This window comes from Mus caroli, chromosome 16 (assembly GCF_900094665.2).
Source record: "Mus caroli chromosome 16, CAROLI_EIJ_v1.1, whole genome shotgun sequence".
In the NCBI taxonomy this organism is placed as follows: Eukaryota; Metazoa; Chordata; class Mammalia; order Rodentia; family Muridae; genus Mus; species Mus caroli.
Genome location: NC_034585.1, coordinates 35,044,186 through 35,064,641, shown reverse-complemented (window position 1 = coordinate 35,064,641; position 20,456 = coordinate 35,044,186). Strand labels below are relative to the sequence as shown.

The 20,456-nt window shown below is 44.9% G+C and overlaps 1 protein-coding gene and 1 pseudogene across 2 annotated transcripts in view; both read right to left on the bottom strand.

Moving 5' to 3' along the window:
- Gpr156 (G protein-coupled receptor 156) overlaps positions 1-20,456 on the bottom strand; it is a 98,086-nt gene that overhangs the window by 14,792 nt on the left and 62,838 nt on the right. Inside the window, exons 4-8 of one of the 2 annotated variants that reach the window (XM_021185045.1) lie at positions 15,160-15,289; positions 14,833-14,943; positions 5,348-5,473; positions 4,336-4,431; positions 700-936 (exon numbers count right to left, since the gene is read on the bottom strand). In XM_021185045.1, the coding sequence (XP_021040704.1) occupies positions 700-936; positions 4,336-4,431; positions 5,348-5,473; positions 14,833-14,943; positions 15,160-15,289 (700 nt within the window). The remainder of the gene's footprint in view (positions 1-699; positions 937-4,335; positions 4,432-5,347; positions 5,474-14,832; positions 14,944-15,159; positions 15,290-20,456) is intronic. The other variant, XM_021185046.1, reaches the window with a different exon arrangement.
- Positions 13,704-13,843, bottom strand: LOC115029661 (annotated as a pseudogene).

Below are 20,456 nucleotides of genomic sequence, written 5' to 3'. Positions count from 1 at the left end.
TTTTTTGAGACAGGGTTTCTCTGTGTAGCCCTGGCTGTCCTGGCACTCACTTTGTAGACCAGGCTGGCCTCGAACTCAGAAATCCGCCTGCCTCTTGATTTTATTCTTAACCTCTGCAATAGGAAATACATTAAAACTTCTCCCTTTCATAAAAAAGGAGAGTCTGTGGAAAGGGAAAGCTTACTATGTAGCCAAGGATGGCCTTATCTCCTGCCTCCATCTCCCAGGTATTGAGATTATAGGGGCACACGACCACACCTGGCTAGGAAAACCATTCCCTGTCATGAAGTAGACATTTTTCTATGAACCTGCAATCCCAAATTAGAAAGGGGGAAAAAAAAAAAAAGCTATTCTCTTGAAAGTTAGCCTGGGCTACACAGTAAGTTCCGAGGCTACGTATCGAGACATTTAAAAAGAAAAAAAAAAAGTCTTTTCTCTTAGACTAGTGAAAAAAAAAAAAAAACTATCTCAAGGACTGAAAAGACACAGAAGAGGGGTTGATCAAATTGGGGGCTGGGTGGGAAGTAGGGGTGAGGTCACCTCAAAAGACAGGCCCCACCATGGTGGTCCTCTTTGGCCTGACTGGGGAGCAGAACTGTCCTCTTCTAGGCACCGAGGAGGTGCAGAGGGGGCCCCAGCCCCTTCTTCTGACCACCCATCGTACCCCATGAAGGTCCCTGGCCAGCACTCCGAGCATACCTGGGGAATGAAGACACAGCAGTTCACAGTGGTTGTGCAAACGAAGATACCTCCGGATGTGAGTCCAAAGATCAGATTGGGCCAGGAGTGCAGGTATCTGGTGACCACAAAAAGCAGCCCAGCGGTGAGGAGCAGGAGGTTGACCCCGACCATGACGGTTAAGGACTGGTTCACTGGAGGAGAGCTGACATGGTTGGTCAGGCCAGCCAGGTAAGCACCATACAGCAGCAGCAGCCCCTGCAGGAGGAGCAGGGACCAGAGGCACAGAAAAGGGGGACCACAGGTCACAGCGGTACCACTGGGGCCAGTGTCCTCATCAGTAACACTGGGCTAATAATATCTTTATTTTTAATGATTTATTTATTTTATGTATATGGGCACACGGTAGCTGTACTGATAGTTGTGAGCCATCATGTGGTTGCTGGGAATGGAGGTTGCTCGCTCTGGTCAGCCCCACTTGCTCTGGCCTAAAGATTGATTTATTATTATATCTAATTACACTGTAGCTGTCTTCAGACACACCAGAAGAAGGCATCAGATCTCATTATGGATGGCTGTGAGCCACCATGTGGTTGCTGGGATTTGAATTCAGGACCTTCGGAAGAGCGGTCAGTGCTCTTAACCATCAGATACTGAGCCATCTCTCCAGCCCGGCTAATCATATCTGCCTAAAGATTTGCTGTGTGCTTCTGCTAAGATATGACCCAAGAAGCCAGGAGCTAGCTCCTTACACCTATGGCTTCTGAATAATGTCACTTCCTGTCCTTTACTGAGAATGGTTTATGAGAGGTTGGCAAACAAGACATCAGAAAATGCAACATTCTTTTGGGAGAAGGCACAGGGCGTTGTGTGTGTGGATCGGAGTCCCACAGACGGGACAGCCGAACTGGCTCCTGCTGGTGTGTGTGTGTGTGTGTGTAGGGGGTATGCTACATATCCATTATGGCTTGGCAGTGAGTGTGGCTGAATGGCACATGAGAACTGAAAGTGACCCTTGAGCTGCTTGTCCCATCCTGTGAAGCTGTACTAGGGCAGTGCCAGAGGGAGGGGACTTATTATTTGTTTTCCCAGGGTGCTCAAAGGCACCATCTGCTTGCCAGGCTCTGCACCTGCAAGACTGCGTGCATCTGCCTGGAAGGATGGACGCTGCTGTTTTCTGTTCGACACAAAGAACTCCATAGGCTGCCAGTGGCTCTGTGCAATGGGGGGTTTCTGGGAGATGAAAGATGGAAAAAGAGGAGAACAAAGGCAGGCTGGGACCCCAGCAACAGTGCGGGAGGCACAGGCAGCAGGCGCTATATGTGAACTGCTTTGTGACATTGCCCGCCTCTACCACAAGGAACTGGGCACCAGCTCTCTCCTCTCTTCACACACACAAACCTGCCCGGTCTCTATTAGGGAGAAAACAACATAGTATCAGACGGTGCTGCTTTCCCCCAGAGGCAGCTGCATGCATATAGAGATCAGAGCTTTTATCAGCAACACTCAGTATACACATACTGCACACACTAGCCTTTCTAATGTGCTCAAAGGACTACGCTGCAAACCATAGCTACCGAGGACATACACAGCCAGCCTGATGGGTGGCCTGGCATTCCACAGTGATGAGGTTGAGGCAGGAGCATTGCTATGAGTTTGAAGCCAGTTTGGGCTTCACAGTGAGACCTTGTGCCAGCCAGTCTTATGTGAACTTGACACAGGAACTAGAATTATCTGAAAGGAGGGAACCTCAGTTGAGAAAATGCCTCCATAAGATCCAGCTGTAGGGTATTTTCTTAATTAGTAATCAGTGGGGGAGGGTCCTGCCCATTGTGGGTGGGGCCATCCTTGGGCTGGTTGCCCTAAGTTCTATAAGAAAGCAGGCTGAGCAAGCTATGGGAAACAAGCCAGTAAGCAGCGCTTCTCCATGGCTTCTACATCAGCTCCTGCCTCCAGGTTCCTGTCCTGACTGACTTCAATCATGAACAGCAATATGAAAGTATAACAACAAATAGACCCTTTCCTCCCCAACCTGCTTTTTGGTTATGGTATTTTACCACTGTCTTAGAAACCCTAAGACAGACCCTGACTCAAAACAACTACAGCAAGTAACATCATGAGAGCAACATCACCACAGAGCAGTAGGCTTGGCTGATAGGGAGGGCGGAGGAAGGCAAGCCACACCCTGTTTATAACTGCAATGTGTAGATGCCGTTGGGTATGAGGTAAGGCTGAGAGCCAAGGGGTTTCCAGAGAATAAGGTAAGTCCGGCCAGGTGTCCTGTTGACTCTGAGATCACATGACCTGGTCAGCACCACCCGCAGGCAGGGGTGACTTTTGAAGCTTTGTGCTGTAGGGTAAGGAGTCAGTGTGACAGAGGTGTTTCTGTCACCCTGTGTTCCAGAGCGGGGTGCAGGGTCAAACCCAGTCACCTTGGGATCTTCTCTGAGTAGAAGGACACAGGAGGGGCCCATGGGGCCTGACTGATGCCACCGAACAGCGTTCCCTCGGCAACGGGATCGTTATTAGTTTTATCAAAGGTGAATAAAATTAATTCTGTGATTCTGAAAATGTTAAATATGATTTTAATAAAAATTTGATCTCATTAAAATTCTTGCTAGAAAGGAAAATGGGTGTGAAGAAAGCCACGGTACCCACCTCCCTTGCGTCAGCAAGGGTGGGGGTGGGGCTCAGTCCTACTCAAGAGCGTCTTGCTGGTAGGGGCCTGCAGAGGTTGGCTCAGTTAGTTTTCTGATGCTCAACAACTTGTTCTTCTTTATCCATATCACTGTAATAGCGGGGGGGGGGGGGAGGTGCAGTGAGAACGTGCAGAAGGCAGTGGACGAAATGGAGGAAGGCTGGGTGCGGGCTGGGGCGGGGAGGTGCGCCCTACGCTCTGGGGAGCTAAGAACTGAGATGACCTGATGCTTCAGAATGGTCCAGGGCTAGAGACAGAACACGTATTCTGGAGCCATTAGTAAGGCCAGGAGTGGCTGGAAACTCTCATGTGTGAGTTCTAAGCAGCCGAGAACAGCTCTAAGAGGCTGTCATCCTTGTCTCTAGTTGAGAGGGTTATGCATCTGAGAGGATATTTAGATGAGGTTGAGGTTCAGCTAGGAAGGGGCCAGGGCAGAATTCGGGGTCATTCTGTAGCGTTTGGAAGTTTTTTAAAACCATTTTCAGGATACAAGTGAGTAGTGGCTGTTTGCTTCCTGGATTCTTCTTTTAAAACACAAAACAACAATAACAAAACCTCCCAAGCTAGTTACAATGGCCAGCCTGGCTTACACAGGCAATGAGACCAACTAAGGTTATATAGCAAGACTCTCAGAAAACAAACAGCCCCCCCCCACACACACACACACAACACCTACTCCCCAAACAGAAAAACAGACCATAATATGAGAGAAAATGAAGTCGCAGTGATTTGTGGGCAGACTGAATTCGAGCACCTGGGGGGCTGTAAATGGAACCCCTTTGAACCAGTAGAGAAACAAAAGGTTCACAGCTTTGGGACTTCTGCAGGAGCCCAGTTGGCTCTGAGTTCACTCTTCTGTTGTTCACCATTCATGAACACACCTCGTTAATTCCCTAATTCTCTTTCCAAACCCCTTTTGTTGGAAACAGATTGTAACCCGAGGAGGTGTAGTTACCAACCTTGCATCCCAAAACCAGGGCTATCCAGACATCGGAGTACCGTGAAGCACAGAAGTGTGTGTTGGTCAAAGAGCAGGAGACATCTCTCCCTGTCACCTGTGAGGGACATCCAGTCAGAACCAAAGGCATTCAAATTCCTGGGACCACACAGCAGAGCTCTGTGAACTTCCCTGGAGTGTGAACTCCTCCACACTCCAGTTTCCCTCTTTAGTATGTAAAAAAACGGAAATATGTAGGCGACTCTGTTAGAATCTAAAACAGGAGTGCCTGAGCAGGAGGGAAGGGAGAGAAAGGTGGGTGGCTAGCAGATGCTGGGGCGCTTTGGGACTTACTCCAGGGCTTGTGCTTTGTTACCACCGTGGTTTCAAAAAGCTCTGCAACAAAGTTACAGGTTTCAAAAAGCTCTGCAACAAAGTTACAGGAGTTTTTCAAACCAGGAATCATTATTAGCAAAGAGCCAAATCCTCCTTCACTGCCCCTTCTGGTATCTATTCCACTGCATTCCGTGGCCTGTTTAAATGAATTATTTCTCCTATTTCACCTGAGCCTAGTGAAAGAGGCAGGATTGTTACTTCTCTATCTGGAAAGGAGACTTAGAGCTGTTATGCAGCCTTCCTCGGGGGCATGGTGAATGGCAGCCTGGGAATTGAACTACAGTAGAATGGCCACCAAGGCAACCTCAGAGCACCTCCTTTGTCTCTCAACAGGAAGGGGAAGGCAACTCCCTAGAGCTGAAAGTTCTCTTCTGTGTCTGTGCAAGCAAAGAGAACTGTCAGGCAGATTCCCTGTGCACTGACATCTGGGGATGCCCCGGAGACGACTGGGGGCACAAGGATCATTGTGGGTGGCAGCACAGCTTTTATGCAAGGGTCAGACTGCTCGGAGCAGCCACTGCCCCTGACTTCTCTTTGGAACAGCTGCTCAGTAGGTGCTGCTGAGATGATGGCTCTGGGTATCACAGAAGCCAGCCAAGGTAAGGCATCAGATTGCTCAGGGATAGGCAGCCTCTCACCTTCATGCTGACACCAAGCATCTGGAGGCACTGGATGGGGTCAGTCAGCACCCATGTCACGAGCAGGATTACATCAGCCACTACTAGGGCTGCTACCAACCCCAGCAACTGCAGGTCTTTGATAATCTGCAAAACAGTCAAGGTCAAAATGTCATTTTGGATGCTGGCTGTATAGCACAGGTGCTAGAGTGTGCCCCGTGTGTGGAGGTATGAGTTGTAGCAACAGTCTTCTACAGGAGCCTCAAATGTTAACCATCAAAGGTGAAACACACACCACCACACTGACCCACCAAATTCACGCTTAGGATTGCAAGACTGAACGCTGCCTCTGTAAGTCAGTTGAGTTATTGTTACTGTTACCATTAAGGAGTTCCCCTTGTTTAGCCTTTCTGGCTTTTTTAATTTGTTTTTTGTCGTGTTTTGTTTTTCAAGACAAAGCTTCTCTGTGTAGCCCTGGCTGTCCTGGAACTAGCTCTGTAGACTAGGCTGGACTCAATCCACCTGCCTCTGTCTCTGAATGCTGGGATTAAAAGCATTTGCCACCACTGCCTGGCTTGTTTAATGGTTTGGTACTCTACCCTTCCTGGCAAAGGTCTTATAAAGGAAGTTCACTTTTATTTCTGTGAGCATATGACGAAGTATAGAGGTTTTAGCACCAGGCTTAGCTATTAACTCAGAAATGGGATTGACAGATGGAGAGATTATTAATATTTTCTCTACAATTTGACTGATATGAAGAAAATGTTCTTTTAATGGCAGTCTTAAATTGATTATGAGAATTTAGTAAAAGATGTATAAGACTGTGGCAACAAAAGAGGGAGGGATGAACAAAGGATTCATGGATGGGGCAGTAATGTAGATTCCTGTTTGCCTCTCCCTCTCCAACTTTTATTTTATTAAAGGGTTTTCATACAATATATTTTAATCATATCCTTTCCCCTCCCCAAGTCCTCCCAGATCCTCCCTACCTATTAACAGAGAGGCCGAACCTACTCCACCTTGGGATGGGCCTCCATCTTAAGAAAAACTTGACCTATAGCTGAACCCAGGCTGCACCCAAGTACCAGGAAGGACTCCATGGCTTGTCCCATACCCCAGAGTTACTCCTTAGCTACTTCCTAGCAACAGTCAATCAAAGATCAGTCTGATTGTTTCAGATGTACTCCAGGACTGTTTGTGGTTGTTCATAGTTTTGCTTCAGAGGACATACCTGCTGGCTTACAGTATTCACACAATAAGATGCTCGCCAGGCTGAAACCCCCTTGCTTGCTTGACATTTCCTATAAAGCCCTGTCCTGCTTACAGCTCTGGGCTTCACCCTCCCATTCTGCTGCTTTAGAAATGATGGTGTAGCTGGGTGGTGGTAGCACACACCTTTAATCCCAGCACTTGGGAGGCAGAGACAGGCGGATTTCTGAGTTCGAGGCCAGCCTGGTCTACAAAGTGAGTTCCAGGACAGCCAAGGCTATACAGAGAAAAAACGAAAACAAAACAAAAATCAGAAGTGGTGATGTGGCCCAAGGTTGAGCTTGAATAAAGACCCTGGTGGGATTGCATCGGAGTCGGCCCCTTGGTGGTCTTTTGAAGTTCACAAACACTTCCTGGCACAACACAACCTTATGTCTTTTCTTGAAAACAAAACAAAACTGAAAAAGAAAACCAAAACAAATTTAAGATGAAAACAAAGGCAGAAGGTGCCACATGCCTTTAGCACCAGCACTGACAGATCTCTGAGTTCAAGCCCTATCTGGTTTATACAGAGATTTCTGGAGTAGTCAGGGCTACACAGAGAAACCCTGTCTTGGGAAAATGGAAACAATACCACTCTCCCCACCCCCCAAAAAGCCCCTTGATAAGTCAAAATGCAAAATAAAAACAAGAAAAGTGTAAACAATTACATGGAGATCATTTTGTGTTGGCCTGTCCAGGAGTGTGGTTGATACACCCAGTGACACTCTATTCAAACAAACAAACAAACAAACAAACAAACAAACAAACAAACCTGATTGTCCCTTTCCCAGCAGGTATCAGCTGCAAATAGCTTCTTGGTTGGGGCAGGATCCCTGACTCTGTGTCCCCTTCTCTGTGCTAGTACCCTGTCTGCCTTGAACTGCATAGTCTTTGTAAGTTCCTATGTGTAACTGTCCCATGGTGTCTGGAAGACACTGTTTCCTTTGTAAGAAGGAAAAGAGCCCACCTGGGGCTCTTACATCAGTCTGCCTCCTGAGCCCCCAGGGGAGGGATTTTATACAAACAACCCATTTGGCTTAAGTTCTCCAAGGTCTCTGACTTTCTGCATGGTCCAGGGGTCTCTATGCCCATTCCAATTTACTGCAAGAGGAAGCTTGTTTAGTGAGAGCTGAGCAATACTCTGGTCAATGGGTATAGTGACATGCCACTAGGAACTATTTTATCACTATCTTCTTTTAGCAGAATAATAGCAGTAGGCCCATGACTCAGTTAGTCTCTGGTTCTCGGCCATCTCAGCAGTATCAGGTACGGATTGCATCTCATGGAGTTGGCCTTAAATCCAAGGGGAAAGCAGTTGGTTACCTGTAATATCTGTGCCACTACAGCACGCGTCCATCTTGCAGGCCAGTCTGTTGGAGGCCACAGGATTTGCAGCCTGGCGATACTGATGCTGACTTTGCTTCTCTGGTGGCATGCAAAGTACCCTCCAGCAGTGTGAGCACTAGTCACTAGCAGGGGACCTTCTAGTTGTGCACCAAGCTTGGTTTTCTTCATGTGTAATGACATGAATAAGTTGAATCTTCAGCAACTTCAGGGACTTACTATCAGGTTATGGAGAACAACCAGCAGTCTTGGCAACACAGCCTGTGATTTAGGGGGTGGTAGCATTCTATGGGACTCCCTTGACCAATAATGTAACAATACGCAACCCATTCTTGGAACTGGAGGTTTTACCTGGTAACATAAGATGTCTTGTGGGACACTGTCTCCCCATTATATGGTGACTCCATTTAACAGCCATATATATGTATGGAAGTTAAATATATATTAGACAGCTTCTATACTAGTAGATTTCCACATGGCTCTTCAAAAGGCCTTTAGTGCTTCCGTGTTAGTTGTCTCTCCCTCTATTTCTTCCTTGCACTGATTTCCCATCTTCTTCCCCATTAAATCCTCCTTAGTCCTATCCCTCATTTTGATTTATTGGGGCGGGGGGCGGGGGTGACAGGATCTCACTAGTTCTGGCTGTCCTAGAACTCACTATGTAGACAAGGCAGGCCTCCAAGTCACAGAGATATGCATGCCTCTGTCTCCCAAGTGCTGAGATTAAAGGCATGTGAATCACATCTGGCTTCTAGTTTCTTTTTATATCTCCATAAGTCTATACTCTATTTCCCCTTCTTTAGAAGATCCCCTCCTTCCTGGTCCCTCAGTAGCTGCCCAGCCTCTGTGGTTATACCAGAACACATATACCTAAAACTTAAAAGCCAACATCAACACATAAGAGAAACCATGCAATGTTTGTCTTTTTGTGTCTGGGTCACCTCACTCAGGATTTTGTTCTAGCTCCATCTACTGACTTGTGAATCCCATTTTTCTTAACAGCTGGCTAACATCCCACTGGGTAAATGTACAACACTTCATTGTTCATTCATCACTGATGGACATCTAGGCTGTTTCCAATTTCTGGCTCTTATGAATAGAGCAGCAGTGAGCACGGATGAGCAAGGTCTCTTTGGTAAGATGTACAGTCTTTTGATTCATGCCCAAGAGTGGAATAGCTGGATCTTGTGGTAGCTCCATTTTCAGCTTTTGAGGAACCCCCACACTGATTTCATAGTGGTTGAACCAGTTTGCACTCCCACCAGCAATGAATAAGTGTTCCTCTTTCCCCCTATCCTTGCCAGTAGTGCTGCCATTTGTTTTGGTTAATGTTGGCCATTCTTACTAGGGCAAGATGAAATCTCTAAGTACTTTTAATTTGAATTACCCTGACAGCTAAGGATGTTGAACACTTGTTGAAGTGTTTACAAGCCATTTTTGTTTTATCTTTTGTGAAATTGAGTTATTTGTTTTTTTGTTTTTTTGTTGTTGTTTTTTTGTTTTTTTTTTTTAAGATTTATTTTATATGTAAGTACACTGTAGCTGTCTTCAGACATCCCAGAAGAGGGCATCAGATCTCATTATGGATGGTTGTGATGTGGTGGGATTTGAACTCATGACCTTCGGAAGAGCAGTCAGTGCTCTTAACCACTGAGCCATTTCTCCAGCTCCAGTTATTTGTTTTGATACTCATTTTTATATAGTTCTTTATATACTCTAGATAACTAACTCTTATCAGATGTATAATTGCTAAATTACATCTAACGTAATTAGTTATACATTAGTTATATTATGTAGGCTTCTGCTTTATCCAAATGATGGTGTTCTTTGCTGTACAAAGGTTTTTTAAGCTTCATGAAATCCTATTTATTAACTGTTGATCTTAATGCCTATGGCATCAGTGTCTTGTTCAGAAAATCCTTTCCTGTGCCAAGGAGTTCAAGACTATTTCCTTTCTCTTTTTCCTTTTTTTGGTTTTTCCAGACAGGGTTTCTCTGTATAGCCCTGGCTGTCCTGGAACTCGTTCTGTAGACCAGGCTGGCCTCAAACTCAGAGATCCACCTGCCTGTCTCCTGAGTGCCAGGATTGCCTGTTTCCTACTTTCTCTTTACCAGATTCAGGGTATTTGGTCTTACAATGAGGTTCTTGATCCATTTGGAGTTAAGTTTTGGACAGGGTGATGGATATGGTAGATTCATGTTCTTGACAACCACCAAAGGAAAGAAGCAAGGCAGTTAGAACCCATGGTGTTTACGAGAGCAAGATAAACCCATTGCTTAATCAAATTGCGCACACAAGAAACTACTACTGCTGGGCGTGGTGGCGTATGCCTTTAATCCCAGCACTCGGGAGGCAGAGGCAGGCAGATTTCTGAGTTTGAGGCCAGCCTGGTCTACAGAGTGAGTTCCAGGACAGCCAGGGCTACACAGAGAAACCCTGCCTTGAAAACAAACAAATAAACAAACAAAAACAGCAACAAACAAACAAACAAACAAACAAAAATGTGTACAGAAGATTGAGAACATTGAAAAGGGAGACTACACAGGAAAATATGTGATTTAGTCTTATTAAATACTGTCAGAAGTTAATTGTTTGGTGAAATCATGACAACTGAACGGGATTTATAGCATATATAAAAACGAAAGTGGTTTTACAACCACACTGAAAGCATTCCAGACACTGAAGGGGAAGAAACAGGTCCCAACTCATGCCACCAGGTCAAGATCACCCTGATACCCAAGTTACATAAATATACGATAGGAAAGGAAAACTACAAAGCCATAGCCACTAGAAGCACGAGTGCACAAATCCAAACAAAATTGTTATAAAAAGGAATTAAACCAAATACCATGAGTGTAACACAGCAGGAGCCACCCAGGCATATCTCAGGAATCTTACAGTCATTCGACACAATTCACCATATAAGTAGACCAAGCAAGAAAATAATGCAATACTTTCAATAGACACAGAAATTTTTTAAACAAAACTCCACACCAATATGATAAAAATTCTCAGGACCCTAATAAAACAGAACCTTTTGCAACTGAAAAACAGGTCCTGTGAAAGTGCAGCTGAATTCATGCTTCTGTTTGTTCTTTAAAATGCTTTTATTGATATACATTAGATATGCATGATAATGCATAATGCAATTCACTATGGCTTTTTCCTATAAATTTATACGTATATCCATATGCATCTATCTGTTTATATCTATCTATATCTATCTATCTATCCATCCATCTATCTATCTATGATTACAAGGATAAACCACAGCACCCAATCCATGCTTAGCAGAGAAGAGTTCAGCAGCTCCCCCACAAGTCAACAATAATTGAAGGGGCTAGGAATGTGCCTCAGCCTTGAGAACACTGGCAGAGGTTCAATTCCCAGCATCCAGATTGGAGGCTCACAAGCATCTCTAACTCTAGTTCTAGGGGATCTGATGCCCTCTTCTGACCTCCTTGAGCAGTGCATGCACATGGTGCACAGTTGTGCGTGTGAGCACAACACAGGTATTTATATAAAAATGAGAGCCTTCTGGTCTAAGCCTGTGCCCTGAGCAGACCTTAGGAGCTGGCTTTGCACCCAGATCCACAACACCCAGAGGAAGCTCTAACACACCCAGGATCACAAGATCACAGGACCATGGAGGAAGCGCCACTCCCAGGAGATTGGACACACCCAGGAGCACTGGAGCTCTGACATACTCAAGATCACAGCTGAGGCCACAACATCTTTCCCAACACCCAAAGTAACTGGGACCCCAACAGGAACCAAGGAAACACAAACCCCTGCCCAACCAGAGGCACAGGTTCTTTCCAGCTTACATCTGTGCCTGGAGCAAATCCAGGGCTCTGGTTCCCCACACAACCCTGCAACACCCAGAGAAAGCTTGACTCCCAGGAGCTCAGACACACCCAGGATCTCAAAATCACAGGATCACAGAAATGGCTGAACTCTGAAGAATTCTGAAAACAACCAGGATCACAGGAGGGACAGGCTGCAGTCAGAGATAGCAAGGGCAATTAGCATTAAAGATAACCAGATGGGGAGAGGCAAGCACAAGAAAGCAACAGAAACCAAGGCTATTTGGCATCATCAGAACCCAGTTCTCCCACTACAGCAAGTTCTGAATATCCCAACACACCAGAAAAGCAAGATTCAGATTTAGAAATCACATCTCATGATGATGTTAGAGGACTTAAGAAGGACATAAATACAGGAGAACACAGGCAAACAGGTAGAAGCCCTTAAAGAGGAAACACAAAAAATCCCTTAAAGAATTACAGGAAAACACAACAAAAAGGTGAAGGAATTGAACAAAACCAACCAGGATCTAAACATGGAAATAGAAATAATAAAAAAATCATAAAGGGAGACAACCATAAAGATAGAAAACCTAAAAAAGAGATCAGGAGTCACAGATGCAAGCATCACCAACAGAATACAAGAGATAGAAGAGAGAATCTCAGGTGCAGAAGATATCCTAGAAAACATTGAAACAACAGTCAAAGAAAATGCAAAATGCAAAAAGCTCCTAACCCAAAACATCCAGGAAATCCAGGACACAATGAGAAAAACAAACCTAAGGATAATAGGTATAGAAGAGAGTGAAGATTTGCAACTTAAAGGGCCAGTAAATATCTTCAACAAAATTATAAAAGAAAACTTCCCTAACTTAAAGAAAGTGATGCCCATAAATATACAAGAAACCTACAAAACTCCAAATAGACTAGATCAGAAAATAAATTCCTCCCATTATATAATAATCAAAACACAAAATGCACAAAACAAAGAATATTAAAAGCAGTAAGGGAAAAAAGTCAAGTAACATGTAAAGGGAGACCTATCAGAATTACACCAGACTTCTCACCAGAGACTATGAAAGCCATGGAAGATGTCATACAGACCCTAAGAGAACACAAATGCCAGCTCAGGCTACTATACCCAGCAAAACTCTCAATTGGAACTCTCATTCTCCATAGATGGAGAAACCAAAGTATTCCATGACAAAACCAAATTCACACAATATCTTTCAATGAATCCAGCCCTTCAAAGGATAATAAAGGGAAAACTCCAACACAAGGAGGGAAACTACACCCTAGAAAAAGCAAGAAAGTAATCTTTCAACAAACCCCAAAGAAGATAGTCACACAAACATAATTCCACCTCTAACAACAAAAATAGCAGGAAGCAACAATCACTTTTCCTTAATATCTCTTAACATCAATGGACTCGATTCCCCAATAAAAAGACATAGACTAACAGACTAGATACATAAACAGGACTCAGCATTTTGCTGCATACAGGAAATGTACCTCAGTGACAAAGACAGACACTACCAGTAAAAGGTTGAAAAAATATTTTCCAAGCAAATGGTCCCAGGAAACATACGTTTAAAATTTGTTTTTTTTTTTCTAAAGATTTATTTTTAGCTTTAAATTCTGTGCATCTGTGTGCAGGTATGTGCAGATATCCAACATGGGTGTTGCTCACCAACTCTGTTAAGTGCTGAGCTATCTCTCCATCCCACAATTCCATTTATGTGAAACTCTGAAAAGTGAAAACTTATCTTTAACTTTAGAAAGCAAAACAGTGGTGTTCTTGGAATAGGGAGAGTCTGTTGAGATGGGAGGGGTAGCAGGGAGGGTCTGAAGTGAGGGGAGGGGCAGCAGAGGATGTTGAGCATCTGCGGATGCTGGAGTTTGTTAGTTTTCATGTTTCATGAGTGTATACGTGGGTTAATATCACACTTCCTCTTCTTTGTTTTGTTTTTCTTCAGGAAAGAGCTCAAATGTACTCCTCACTACCACAAATTATGAAGTCAAATTTACTCAGGGGTCAGCACACCCCAAATGCACAGGGTAAGCCTTACCCTGGGAAAACCTTCTTCCTGATATTGCTGTCTCCCCTGCCAAGTATCATACTTTTTGTGTTGTTGAGTTTTGGTTCTCTAGACAGGGTTTTCTCTGGGTATCCCTGGCTGTCCTGGAACTCACTCTGTAGACCAGGCTGGCCTCGACCTCCTAGATCCACCTGCCTCTGCCTCCCAAGTGCTGAGATTAAAGGTGTGCGTCGCCACACCTGTTCATGTTGCACTTTTAATATGTGGGTTTATGTGTCAGTTATGCCTCCAAAAAAGAGCTATTTTTGGAAAAGATATTTACAAGGATAAAATCTGTCCTTTTAGCCAGCTTTCTACATCTGTGTGGTTACTCACAGCTGAACTTTCACTAAATATTCATCATGATTCAATACTCTTTGGTTCTTAAAATCCTGTAATTACAGAGAAGCAGTCTGACAGAATCATGTATGAGGTCTGAACAGTCATACCAAGGAGTTTGATACCATGGAGGAGCATGGTTATAATAAATGCTGATGTCAGGGGCATGCAGGTGACCTGACGGCTGCATGGATTCCAGAGTCAGTTCTGCCCACGGAGTCCATCTTCTCGCTGGCTGCTTAGCTATGCCCCTCTCAGTGCAGAGTATTGTGTGTGTGGGAAAGACCTGAACTCTAGGGAGGGGAATAACTGTGCTTCTTGCTACAGCTTCTTTGCATTTACTCTTTCGCTTGCAGCTTCCGGTCTTTGCCAAGAGCCAGTCTCTCTGGGCATCTTGTTTTCCCTCCCACTATGCCAGGTATTGGGCAGCTCACAGGTTCCCATGAAGCCTCGGAGTTTGTGTACCTAAACAGTCCGTGTTGAAAGACCTAGCTCCTGGTAGCACTCACTCTTAGCCACCGTGTAAGTCTGGGGCTTTATGAAGCCACATCACTTTAAGGATTGAACCAAAGGGCAAGAATCTCAGGCAGACTACAGTCATCTCGGAGATCTGTATTCATTTCCTCAGCTCCGAGCCACTGTGGAGCTCCTGGTGCGACCCAGCATCCTGTATTAGCTGCCAACTTACCACTCTCTTGTCCGGTACTCTCTGGGTAAACACTTTGTAGAGTCGCCAGCTCTTTCCCAGGATAGGGCCAAACACCAAGGATGTCCCAATGCACAGCAAGGACAGTCGTATCTGTGGGTGAAAGAAGGCAGAAGCAAGAGTCACTAGTGGAACCTTCATCTGTCTGCAGTGTCTCAGGCCCACAGAGGACATGGGGCAGCAAGTGGGACTCAGGGAATATGTCCATAACCTGGATACAGAACTAACAATCTCGGAAAGAGCTGTGAGCAGGAAACATTATCGAAGTTCAACATGGTGTCCAAAACAAAATCCCACAATGTCTCCTACCTGAATGAGAGCTTCTACTGAACTCCCCACAAGAGCATCTTGAATCCCAAAAAGGTAAGCGCTGATGTAGGCCAGACAACTGCCCAGCAAGGTCACAACATTCAGATTGGGGCTGGACATCTTCACAATCCTAGGTGGAAATAGAAAGAATGACAATAGCCGAGCTGCTGTGCGCCCCTGTTGAAGACTTGCCAGAGTAATAATTCTTTCCTGGGAGAATCCCCACTGCAGCCCTGGAACCAGGAGTCACTGGGAAGAGACTGTTTGCTGCTCTCTGAAAAACTTATGGTGTATTTATATTCATTTAAAATAACTAACTCCAGGGCAGGCGGTGGTGGTGCACGCCTTTGATGCCAGCACTCAGGAGTCAGAGGCAAGTGGATTTCTAAGAGTTCGAGGCCAGCCTGGTGTACAGAGTAAGTTCCAGGACTGCCAAGGCTACATAGAGAAACCCTGTCTTGAAAAGCCAAAATAACATAATATAACTAATTCCTGCTTTGTTTTATACTATTTTGGCTTTTTTGAGATGAGGCCTAATGTAGCCCAGGCTGGCCTTGAACTGCTGACCCTCTTGCCTTTACCACCCCTGCGTATTTGAGATTTGATTTGTATCTGTGTGTTGGGATTTGAGACATGTGTCATCATGGCTAATTTACAAAAAGAAAGACTTAAGCATTTTATTTTATGTATATGAATGTTTTGCCCACATGTGTATCACATGTTCGCTTAGAGCCCGTGGAGGATGAAAGAAGGTGTTGGATTCCTTAAAACTGGAGCTACAGACATGTGAGATGACAATGTGGGTGCTGGAAACTGAGCCCCGGTCCTCTGCAAGAGCAGCAAGTGATCTTACTGCTGAGCCATCTCTCCAGCCCCACTGGCTTTTATTTATTTTTATTTTTGAACCCAAACTCTTGTACCTCTTGCTTATATAACCATGGACACCCAGGTGACACCAGAGAAGAGAGGCAGTGAACTTTAGGGCTGATAAGGGACAAGTCAGCGTATGTAAGTGTCATGTCAGTGCAGGTACATGGGAGCGGGGATAGGGTGGAGCTTGCAGAATTGAGCTGTAAGGGAAGCTGCTATCAGGAAAGAGGCTGGGAGTCTTCACATACACCATTTATTAGACATAAAAAAATTCCTTTTCTTTCCTTGTTTGACTGAAAAGAGGATGCAGAGGTCCAAAGCAAGGGACGAAGGCAGCATCTTTCCCAGGAAGAGAGCAAAATGAAGTTAGCGGGCAGCAGAAGACTAGAGGGGAATGTGGCTAACTGGCCTCTCAGACAGACTCTGGGCACCAGCATAGGTTCAGGATACAAATCATTTAACCAAAAGGCGAGGTAAATGAGACTTTCTCTGTGGCATCACCAGTAGGTTAGCTTCTGCATACCAGAAGCCCTTTTCCATTTGCCTCTCACAGACTCCTACACAGAAGCCATGACTATCTTGACAGCGCACTGGCCAGGGCCTCATAGACACACATCTCTGACTACATGGCTGACGGGTAGGTCTGCGGCTCTGCTCTTCACTGCATCTACTTGATTTGGACACTGCAACTCCGTCCTGTTTGCATGATCCAGTATTGCACGAATCCTGATTTGGAATTCCTCCCCTTTCTGACTTAGTGAAGAGGAGCCCAGTTTAGTGATTTTGAAAAAAAACAAAAAAAAACATTTTTCTAGTGTTCACATCGCAAGCACTGGTGCGAACCCACTGTTCACATAAATGTGCTATGGACCCAGATGTGTATTTTTTGGTATTTTTCTTGAGAAGTTTTACTGACAATATCGCCATAAACACTGAATAGGAGATGATGAGCCCGCTTTGTTTGGCTGATTGAACACCTGGGCAGGCACTATGATGCCAATCAGCTCCGATCCAGCAGGTGAATGGCTTGTCTGGGGATTGCCTTTGCCCTGTTGGGAGGCATTCAACCACCAAGTCATCTTACTTTTCTATTGAACTAAATGGTGAATTCTACAAAACTGTACAGTTTTCATTCACCCACAAACACTAATTAGTTTTCACAAAGCCAGGAGATTTAAATAATTATAGTGATAAGACTTGCGTTCCAAGTATGAAGAGTTAAAAGTCTAGACTGGATGACTTTTTTTTTTTAATAAAGATTATATAACAATCTCTCCTTTTAAAAGGATTATGTAATGATCTCACTTTTATCTTCCTCTTCATTATTGCCTGGAAATGGGAGGCAAGGGCTTTTCTCAATTTACTTTTTCAATTTGTTTGAGTCCAGTAAAGACTCAGTTCATGTAAATAAACATCCCCAGAACTTGTTTAATCCTGCATGGTCACTCCAGGACTCCGACGCCTGTGACAGCCTCCAACTCTCACGTGGGCCTCTGAGCTAGGGGACTTGGAGTTACTGAATTTGGAAGCATGGTTCAAGGTTGGGGAGCAGGGGAGGGTACATCTTGATCACCTACAGCTACACGAGAAGGAAACTTCCCTTACAGCGTCATGGGACATGCCTTATAAGATCCCTCTTGAGTTGATGTGAATGCTAGCTAGCATGGAGTAGTTTTGTTCTGTTTCATTTAACCTGTGTGGGTGTTTGGTCTGCGTGTATGTCTGTGCACCAGTTGCCTGCCTGATGCCCTCAGAAGGCAGAAGCAGATGTTAGATTCCCTGGAGCTGGAGTGGTAGATGCTGTGACCCATGTGCTCACTAGGAATTGAACTTGGAGCTTCTGGAATGGCAGGGAGTAGCCCCTGGTCTTGATCACTGAGCTATCTCTCCAGCCCTGCCCCTGAGCTTTGATACACCTAAAAACAAATACAGGGTCATTCGCAGCTCTGCTGTGAAACAATAAAGATTCCGACCTCGAGAACTTGTTGAATTTCTCCTTCAGTCCGCCGCTTTTGATATTTGTTATAATGGGGTTATAGACCTATGTAATGCAAAAGTCCAACTTTATCATATTGCATGGTCGTGGTGCCACAGGTCTGATCTGTTTGCTGTTTTGCCCATTTCTAATGTTCGAGTTAAATGATCCAAATTCTGCACACCTCAAACTAATACTAGTGCGACCATTTGTGCTTCAACTGTGCATTGCCTTGCGTCTTTATCCCACTCAAGCCTCCTTCGAGGACCACCCAGAGAGATCAATGACCTTTCAACATCCCAAGCTCAAAATCCTTTAGTCACAATGATTTCATCCTACTTCACCTCAGGTTCTCTGAATCCTGTGTCTTGTCATTTGAAATAGATCCACTTCCAGAAACTTTAAACATATATATGTTCCTTTCTCTCCAACTTGAGGTAGGGACTCACTGTGTATCCCTGACTATTCTTGAACTTGCTATGCGTTCCAGGCTGGCATTGAACTCACAGAGATTCACATGCCTCTGCTTGACCAGAGCTGGGATCAAAGGTGTGTACCACCACATCTGATATTTTTAATTTTAAACCACAGTCCATTAAAACTTTAACTCCTTGTCTTCTCCTGAAAGCTCCTCCACCCTCCATCTCCAGTTCAGCATGAGAACTCCATCTTTCCGTTTGCTTGGACTTAAATCCTTGGTGTCATTGTTGACTCTTCCTTCCTTCCCACATCAATCTGTTGTGAAACCTCATTGGTTCTATTCTTGAAATACAACCAGAACTCAGCTGCTTCTTCTCTACCTCTACTGCCACCAACTGATCAAAGTCTTCCTTGCAATAGCCTCTCAGCTGCTCTCCCAGCATCTGTCCTGGAACTTCCTTCTCTAAGGCAACTATAAGCCCCTGCCGGTGATCACCAAAGTGCTAGAGATCAGAGGGTGTCATGAACTGGCTTAATGTCCATGCGTTAGACAAGGAGCTCTGCTGGGTAACAGAAGTGGCTTCTGGGTGTCTTTCTGGACTTCTCTGGAATGGTTGAGACTTCCCTGATGTTACTGCACACAGAAAGACCAGTTATTTTGGGGTCTCTGTGTGCAATGCGTTTCTGCAGGCTATGGGCTTTGACCCAGCTGAGTCCTCACTGAGGAGTCTCATGTGTGTGAGGCTCTCCTGGGCTTTCCTCTCAGCATAGTGATGAAGGAAGCCTGAAAATAAACGATAGATCCTAACAGGGTGTTTGTGAAGCTCTGTGCTCTCTCAGCCTGTGTTTCTAGGAAACCGAAGGGTCTGTGGGAGTATTCATTCACATATCCATGTGCACACGTATGTTCACTTGTCTCCAATGAGATCAGGCTACTCCAAAAGCTCTTTTCCATTGGCTGAATCCTTCCAGGGGAATTCTCCTAGGGAATGCTTTTGTCTAACACACCTTCCAGGTCATGAGGCTCAGCTCTGTGAAGTAGACCTCATCTTTTGACCACACAGCTGCCTAACTTTCAGTGGCTGTTAGTGACAGAAGTGAACAGCACACATCACTCTCCCTGGCTTCAGAAAACCTGCTCATCCTGAACTGTCTTGCTGTTTGCAGCTGGACAGGGGAAGTATAACTTCTTTTATATCCTTAAAGCCTTGAGTGCTGGGTGGGCCTGGCCTCTCTCAGTTCAACTGCTTTTCTGTAGTCCTCAGTGCTTGCACAGATTTATTTTAATCTGGAGAGGGGAAATTTTCCACCCACCAGCCTGTCATTTTGGACCTACAGTCACTGAAGCTATAAAGGACCCGGAAGGACAGGGCTACGGAATAAACCAAACGATTAGCAGTGGTCAAATCCGATGAGACCCAAGATGCCTTCCAGCTCCTTCGTTTTCAAATCATTTGAGCCACTGCGTCTTTCCCCTGCTGCGGGCTTATCAGCAAGCCAGTCACGTGCATTTCTGCCTCACTTCCTTAGCCAGTAAGAACAGACTGACCTGGATTCCAGAGATGTGGTGGATTTTATAGCCCAATCAACCAATCATCCAAATATAAGCTTTAGTTATTAAGCACAAAAGAAAACTTGCCAAACATCCTGGCCCCAGATTCTCCTTTAGCCGACGGTCTCAGTGTCCTGTGCTTTCCTGGTGTCTCCTCTCATTCATGGCCATTTTTGTGTCAAACATTAATTCCTGAATAGGAACCTATCAAAGCATTAAGAAGTGGAGATGGCAAAGCAGATGGGACAGAACCTCTGCCCTCAGCTCGTGAGGCTACCACTTCCCCGGGTTTTAACGTTTTCACTACAAAGATTCCTTTCTTATTCCTCTTGTAAAATAGAATAAAAATTTAATTCAACACTAACAGTTCTTTTCTCAGTATCCAGGGCAATTTAACACACATACACACACACACACACACATACACACACACACATACACACACACACATACACACACATATACACACACACATACACA